We start from the raw sequence: 8,869 nt of genomic DNA on the forward strand, positions 1-8,869 counted from the left end.
CAGGAGACAGCCAAAGGGAACTTCTCTGCTCCTCTCTGGACTTTATATTGATGGATTAACTGTTTTTCTCCTTCAAAGTGATAATTAACTGCTGTGAGTTTGTGTTTGGTTCTTTTAGGGTGGTAAATTATCACTGTGCATTTAAGTGAGATTAATAAATATGACCATGAAGTAAATGTTTACTTTAGACAGTGAGGGATAAATTATTATGGTCCTACTGGTGTCATACTGCTTCAGCTCCTGCTTGACTGCTCTTTCTCGAGATGTAAACAACTTATAAGAGTCAAATTGTGTACTTACCTTACAAATGTCATGCCTCAAATACTATTTGCTGGCACACCTTTTCAAGACAGCTACACCAAACAGTGTTTTGAAATCCTTAATCAATTGAGTCTACTGCCTGGAAGCCTGGAAGGAGCCTCTCAGTACTGTGCATGTCTCTAATCTGTATTTACCTTTCTGCCTTACTCAGTGCTTATCCTGTGTTCAACCTTGTGTGTATTTATTGTAGGTGATTCCAGAGGCAAGCACTGCAGAGGATCCACATGTTATCCACACACCCTTTGAAGGAGTGGATGATTTTTTTATACCACCTACAAATCTTATAATTAATCATGTTAGGTGAGAAATTCTTTTAATGAATAATAATGGTGACCATGCTGCTCCTTTCTCATAACCTTAAAGCATTTTACAAATATGAATGAAGAAATGAATGAGTGAATGAAGGAGTGAATGAATAAATGAATTTGTGATGAATCTTAACTGCATTTATCCCCATTTTTGCACATGAAGTGGAGAAATGGTTGAGGAAATTGCCAGTAGCTAATCAGTAAAACAGCAAGAAACAATCCTGGACTTCCCTTAGACCATGCACAGGCATTCAAGCCTCCCCTTAGTCAGCCATCCCTCCTTACAGCTTATGGCACACTGCCCTGGCTTACTTGTGCCTGGAATTTGATGGCCCAAAAAGCACCTTACTTGCCACAAAACTGTTACAGATCTGAGCAGAAATCTGTGTCAAGGATATATGGCTTGAAGTGGTAAAAATGTACTGTGCCTGAAGCATAACACGTGGTTCTTTCACATGCTCCCAACTTGTTCTAGTATTGGATCTCTGTGTGAGCTTTATGGTTGGAGCAGAAAAATTGTGTGTACTGCAGATAAAAAAAACCAAACCTCCATGAACTATCAGTTTTGAATGTTAATGTGATGTAGTGGTTAATGAGGTTGTGGAACTAACATACTAATAACCTGGAGTAATACTGGCTGCTTCCCAGCAGGCACAGGAAGCCTCCCATTACCATTATCAAAATTGATGATAACTGCACAGCAATTTATACTATTATTTCCATGTTACAACAACTGTTTACCATCTTCTATCCTCTATATAGTTTAACTAAGTTAAACACTCAAAAAACCTAATATAACTCTTTACAGTCATCTTAGGTTTCCTGCAGAAAACACTGAGAAAGGGTTAAACTAAAATGATTATGTGTCGAATCTGTTCCAAAATAAATAATTTTGCCTGCTGAAACACTAAATAATGATGCATGCCTCATGACTGTCATTTGTAATTTTTCTCTACTTCATTTTTCCAGTTTTCTTTCACAATTTCATTATGGCTAATAGTAGTGCTAGGAGGTAGATGACTCTGCTGAATGTTAAAGCCTGAGCTGAGAAGGTGAGAATTGGATTCAAAGACAGGAAGGTGGAACAGTTACACATTTTTGTTTAATTGTTCTTTAGCTTCTGTGTGATTAGTTGGCTGAAATAATAAATATAGATTACTGTCCATAGTTTTCCATATGCAAAGCTGCAGGTGCTCTCCCTGATTTCCTGTTGCATTTGTTCAGGGCTAGATCTTTGTCCATTCTCTCTCACCCTCAGCACAGAAAAAAATAATTGCTTGCAGGCTAATGAGACTCATTGAGATGATATTCTAAATTCTCCACTCAGAAACAACAAATGGCAGTACCAGCCTTTCAGAAGGCGAACATTTAAGCAATTTCTTCCACTAGCCAAATAATGTTTGTATGCAAATACTCATGCATATGTATTTCAGCTGCCTCTTATTTTAGATGGATATCTAGAAATGTATCCATTTTTATTAGTTCCAAGGGTAGACTGTTGTCTATTAAAAACTCTCTAAGTGCAAGGTTTGCTTTGAGATTTCAGATCACAGATATCATGAAAGGGCTGAGCCTCTTCTGCCACTGTGGGCATATAAAATATATCCTGATCCACTTCTTTAAATGGAAGTTTATGATAAAGATGATTTCCTAAGTTCTTCAGGCATTTGGCCAAGTATTAAGGAAGTGTTGGGGGAAAAAAAAAAAAGAGCTGTAAGGGAAAGCACTTTTTAAAGTGTACTTAAAATTCATTCATGCAGGAGAAATACAAGTGTCATATCCAATTTCCACACACACAGTGCACTGCAACTCTCCACTGCAGATACTTTGTGAAGCCTCTAATGGATGTGAGTATAATGGAGAAATGAAAGGCTTAGACCAGTGATTTTCATGGGATCACACACTACACTGGCTCATTCTATAGAAGTGAAATCATTGCTGAATGTCTCATTGACAGATGGATTAAGAACAAAGAAATAAACCTAGTGTTTCAAGCAAAATATGTATTTTTTGCACAGAAGCACATTGTTCTCCACATTTCACAAGGCAATTTTACATCTTCTGAGGAAGAGATACAACACTAAGCACTCACTTCATTTCCCCCTCTCTGCATTGAATGGATGAAAAGATAGTTGATGTAAAATTAGTTTTTGTAAGTCAGTGTCAGTTAATCCAGTGGAACACAAGCAGGCTGTTTCTAAGGGCTTCCTCTCAAATTAAGCAAAAACCTTTCTTGGCTATTATTGACCTTTTCTTGTCTTCAGCAAAGGTTAGATGTGCTGCAGTATATATCTTTTACAGAACATTTATCCTCTGCTCACTGGTTTTTGCCCTGTCTTGAGACAGAAAATAAAGACCCCTTATCTTCAGGGCATCCTGGTTATGTTCCTCAAAAAATGTTTTGCACCTTCCCTGGGCTGGCAGGATGTTTTTTAAGAGTCTGCTCTGCACCCAGCCTTGCCATCTCCTGCAGTGGTTCCCAGGCACCACGGGTACCAAACACAAACCACAGCTTCCCTCTGGTGCTATCTGTTAAGAGATGAGATTAGATATGGTCTTCATTCAGTAGTTATACATTATGTTGTACACAGCTATACTTATTACATATAGTTACTCTCTGACCCCAACCTGGCAGCAGTATGCTTTATTTTGAATGCTTTTCTATTTTGGGATTGAATGTTTGTGTACATATTGAATTTCATTACTATAATCTCAAACAGATTAAATACAAACCCTGGTCAGTGTTAGCCTACTGAACACCCAAACCTTGATATCACTTCTATAGAAATTTGTCTTCCCAATTCATTCCCAATAAGTTCCCAATATAAAGCTGCTGTTTCATTTGCATATCTCAATATTTTGTGCCAGATTTTTAAATCCCAATAAAAGAATCCGGCTCTCAAAGATTCAAACAGCTAAGGAAATATTCAAATTTCCAGGATCGGGTTGCTGATTTGAACTGAAATACATCTCTCCTTCTAGGATGTTTTAGAAGCACTAAATCAAGACATTTCTTACAAAAAGAGACAGCATTATTGCACACACCCCCAAAACCAACAGAGTCAAAGTTCCCAATTCTGCTGACTGTTGTCTTTGCTCAAGCATGTCACCACGTCTCCAGAGGTGACCTCAGTGCCTTCCTTTCCGTTTCAGATTTGGCTTCATTTTCAACCATTCCAAACACGCGGTTCACAAGATCGACCTGGAGACTGTGACCCACATCAAGACCATCCCCCTCAAGGCCTACGGCTGCATGCCTCAGGCCATGGCGTACACTCACCTGGGTGGCTACTACTTCGTGCAGTGCAGGAGGAGCCGCGCGGCGGGCGCCGCCCCGCAGCTCGTCATCGACAGCGTCACCGATGTCGTTGTCGGCCCCAACGGCCGCGTGGCGGGCGCGCCCCACGTCTCACCCGACGGGCGCTACCTGGTCAGCGCCGACCGGGGCAGCGGCAGCGTCACAGTCCAGGCTCTCACTGTCCGGGGGGAAATCAAGTTGATTTATGACTTGAAAACGAACATACGCGTGTCCGATCTGACATTTCAACCCTCGTTCACTGAAGGCAATCAGTACTATATATACGCTACTTCACATCTGCAAACAGATGTGCTTTTTGTGGAGCTGTCAACGGGGAGGATGAATGTACTGAAGAATTTAAAGGACCCTATCACGTCCAAAGACTGGCCCTGGAGCAGATACAACAGAATTATGAAAGACAGTGGATTATTTGGACAGTATCTCATTACACCAGCTAAAGATTCATTGTTTGTTATAAATGGGAGGCAAAATACGTTACGCTGTGAGGTTTCAGGTATAAGGAAGGGTAACACAGTGGTCTGGGTTGGGGAGGTATGAAAGGGCAGTAGCAGTGGAGCCTTCAGCAGGCAAGGACCAGTTGGACCTTTACACTGCAGGACATGAGCAGTAGCATTGTATATTTTTACACTGGGAAAACAAAAAGACAAAAAAACACTGTATAGGCTTCATGGTACAACACTGGTCTACTTGCAAGTTTTATAATATAAAGTATGCTCTGCTAATAGGAAGTGGTTTTGAAGGGATATTTTTTATTTGTGGGTATGATTTGTGGTTATGAGAAAAATGCTGGGAAGCAAATAATATCTCCACTGAGATATCATAGAAGCCACGAAACCTAGTAATTCTGTAGAACAAAACAGATTTTGACTTTCCATACTGAGGAGCTTTTATGTTATGTCCAAGCATCGGTTTTCTTCCCTGTATCCCTTGCCTGTTGGCTGCACTGACTACCCCACCCCAGCACAGGGAGACAGAAGCAGCGAGGACTATTCACCTTTGAATATTCACCTTTGGATGATGAGGAAAAGTAAACATCAGAGCAGTTTTCAACCCAGAGAAACCTAGGAGAGGGATTTAATGAAAACTGATCAGTTTTCTCTGCAGGATGGCTTTGAGAGGATTCGCTGATGTGATTTCAGAAGGAGGCATCACAGAAATAGTAACTGTCAGCTCGCTTGCTTCTGCACTTCATTTTGCTCTTGGTCCTACTGAAGGCAATGGGATGAGTCCCCCCTCTTCCAGTGCATATTTGTGTGATTGTATTTGAGAAATTTGCCATGAAATATCCAGGCCATTACCCATCCAGGCCTGGGTAAAAGCTGGAAAATACTGACAGGGGTGGTCAGAGTTTACGTAAACAATTTTGTTGAGAAGGTGGCATTAGTCTTTCAACAGCTCATGAGTGTGGTCAGTTCGGGAACAATATGCAAAATCTACTCTGTGGGGGTAGAGAATTAGTTCTGGGTATCCCCACAGGAGACAGCAGCAGTTCTAGAAATCATTGGTTTCCCTCATTAAATATTTAGGAGCACTGGAATCGCTTCTTCATAAGATAACAGTTAAAATAACAGAGGTTATTTTAAATAGAAAACTCACTCATTTTCTAGTCATAGCCTTAATTTGCCTATATCTTTTCAGAACAACCAAGAAATAGTTTTTCTTTGCGTTTTTTTCCTTTCTGTTTATAGTACACTTGTTTATAGTCAATTAGCTTTTAGTTATGAGCAAAGACATTCATGTAAAAGCAGCTGAATTATCCAAGAATGCAACAGCTGGCATTGAGAAATTTCAGTCGAGTTCCCATAAAAACATACAGCCATTTATTTGCACACTTGGAAGATATAAGAAACTTTTCTATTTGCATTTTTCTAACTTTCTATATCCATCACCATGAAGTAATGAGGGCAAAAGCAGCTGTGGCAGCAGGGCCAGGAAAGAAGTGGTGCCATCCAAGCAGTTGTAGCCATCACTTGGAAAATGGGGTCTTCAGGTGGGTGAAACCTCTCTGCAGGTAAAATATCAGTAGCATTGGAGCCACTCATTGGCCTCTGGACAGACCCAGCTTGGTTTGCCAAGGACCTTGTTGCCCAGAGTCTGTAGAAAGCTGCCCTTGAACACATGCAGTGATAGGTAGTGGTGTAATTATTTCCCTCCACAGATGCTTGAAGACACCCATTCCACAACACACACTGAGGGATTTTAAGCAAGAAGGAAACAAAATAACACTGGCAATCTTTGCTTTAAATGTTTATCAGAAGAGCAGCATTCTAGCATGGCTGTAGACCTGAGGTGTTTTACACCATTTCAGTTCTATAGAGAATATAAAAATCTGTTCCAACAGACAAAGAAGGGGAGCTGAATCCTATGAATTCATTAACCATGGAGTCCTTGAAATTGTCCTTCAACATCCATGTGCTGAATCCTACATTTCTTTCACTTATGAGCCATAGGATTTAGAAGAGACTCTTCCATCATTGCAACATGGACATGTGAAACAGATGGGCATAGCCTTCCTTCAGCAATGCATGGTGTCCATGATTTTGTATTCATCCCATTAGGAAACATATCCCATGTCAAAGAAAGGAGAAGACCAGCTTTGAAAGTACCTTTAAATATGCACAGCTCCTTTCTTGAACAAAGCTGTATCCATACATTGCAGCCATCCTAAATGTGTTTTACCAAGGCCAAACACTGCTCTCGTGTTACCTTTTATGACTTCTTGAGTATTTTATTATGCCTATGGTAAGTTTTCCCTGTAGAGATGTTCATTGTGTCATAGATCAAGCAAATATTACTTTTCTAAGAATATTAAAAAAAAAAAACAAAACGTGTGTATATATATATATATGTTCAGGTAAATATTCTTGAGGCTGGTTTATATATAGGCTGTGAAAGATGTGTAACAGACCTCACTTTTTCCTGTTTGTTGCAAAGTATTGGAATAACATTCACTTGAAAAAATCCCACTTGGACCTTCCAAAGATGTTCCCTTTGTTCCCTGTTCAGCCCAAATTCCGGTGATGTGTTTTTCTAAAGTATCCTAATGGTTATATATCATACTTAGAAAATGAAGTATAATTTAGATTGTCCACACTACTTGTGAACAGTTCCAATGACAGTCAAATCTGACATTAAAGTGCTGCACATTTGTTACTCTGATATTTTTTTTTACAACACAGAAATTTTATATATACTCAAAAAAATGTTTCAGCTCATATTTGCCTTTCAACTTTGTCAAAAAGAGACTACATTTCCTTGTGGGCAATTTCTTTCACTATCCTTTTGGTTCTCCACCAATTCACACTTAATTCCTAGCTACTAAATTATTAATTAATCATGGTGATTAATCAAAATTGATTTAAATTGAATTAATGATCTTTTCATTATCTTATACACTCATATGTCAGTAGGATGTTCTGACAGGAGAATAATGGAAAAAATAATCCTTGGTTGCTCACTAAGACACCAATGTCAAGATCAGATGCATTTGCTATTCGTCACTGAGGTTAAACAGCAGTAGGCTATAAATGCTGTTTTATTTTAGTATTTCTCTCAATATTTTCACTCTCTGAATAGACGTGCCTGTTCAGAAACCATCCACTTTTAAACTGGAAGCAAAACTCTCAAGTCCCTCATTTGGAATCTGTGATGGTTAACATACTCTTATCATTAAATACTTTATTTTTTTATACCGATAAAAAAATCAGCAGAAGTACCAAAATATTTTGGTGGGCTTGTCTGCAGAATGGGTGGGAGACGGGAACTGGCAGGGTGGGTTGGTCCCCCCTGCAAAAGAGACTTCATGAGGGGCTATTGACCAACACTCTGCCTTGAAGGCCTTGGGCAATTTTGCTGCATTGACCTCCTTGAACACAGCTTTGCCCAACAGGAGCACCAGTCCTGATGACCTATTGACAGGTACTTATTTACTTGATTTATACCATGATTAGGTCTTAATTGCCTGAGTGCCTGGTAGTGCGCTGGGTGCTGTGTAAAACAGATAAAACAAGGTCTCAATTCTGGAAGGAGGTAATGGCTAATTCCCTGTATGACCCTACAGGAGGTCAACAAAAGGAACAGGAACACAGGAGCAGAGGCTGGGAGACAGATATGCATTAATCTGGTTATTCATAAGAGATGTGGGCATGCCATAATGCCTTTGCATTTTTTTCCCTAAGACCACCTTTGTCCCTCCCTGTACAAGGCTTTGTGACTCTCTCTCAGGTTACAGGTTACCCTTCACTGAGCCCCCAGGACTCAGGAATTTCCCTTTCTGCTGTGTACCCTTAGGACTCACTGCCTCACTCTCCAGTAATTGCTTTCTTAGAAAACCTGGGGGTAAATCCTGCTTTTCTTAAGTGCATTATGCAAGTCAAGCAGCAGCACTGCCCTTCTTTTTGGCATTCCCATCGGAAACCAGCACCCATCACTTCACCCTCTGCTTTGTGTATTTTCTCATGGGCCCAAAAAAAAAAAAAAAAAAAAGAAAAAAAAAGAAAAAAAAACCACCAAAGTCCATAAGTCCATGTATAGGAAACAGAGATCAATCTTGCAACTGACTCTCCCAGTGCTGCTGTTTGCTCAGTAGAGCTCATTGCCCAGCCTGGCAAGCTCCCCTCCAACCTACAGAAGTGCATCCCCTCTGCGAGTCATGTTCTTCCACAACAGGTACCAGCAGCTGCTGTTTCTAGAGTTAACCATTAGAGAATGGTATGGGCTGGAGGAGACTTTGAGCTCACCTCATTCCAAGACCTGCCATGGCCAGGGACACCTTCCACTAGACCAGATGGCTCCAAGCCCAGTCCAGCCTGGCCTTGAACACTGCCAGAGATGGAGCATCCACAATTTCATACCTGCTTTCCCCTTTGTGCATCTGTATCAGACATGATGTGGGCAGGGCTCCTGCCCGTCACTGTGGTGT

The 8,869-nt window shown here is 40.4% G+C and overlaps 1 protein-coding gene across 1 annotated transcript in view; it reads left to right on the top strand.

Moving 5' to 3' along the window:
- The window catches only part of FSTL4 (follistatin like 4), a 207,465-nt gene extending 200,358 nt beyond the window's left edge, over positions 1–7,107 (top strand). Inside the window, exons 14-15 of the mRNA XM_059860265.1 lie at positions 512–621; positions 3,783–7,107. Of these exons, the coding sequence (XP_059716248.1) occupies positions 512–621; positions 3,783–4,485 (813 nt within the window). The 3' untranslated portion in view covers positions 4,486–7,107. The remainder of the gene's footprint in view (positions 1–511; positions 622–3,782) is intronic.
- The last annotated feature ends 1,762 nt before the right edge of the window (positions 7,108–8,869 follow it).

The sequence above is a fragment of the Haemorhous mexicanus genome, chromosome 15, assembly GCF_027477595.1.
Source record: "Haemorhous mexicanus isolate bHaeMex1 chromosome 15, bHaeMex1.pri, whole genome shotgun sequence".
Classification (NCBI taxonomy): domain Eukaryota; kingdom Metazoa; phylum Chordata; class Aves; order Passeriformes; family Fringillidae; genus Haemorhous; species Haemorhous mexicanus.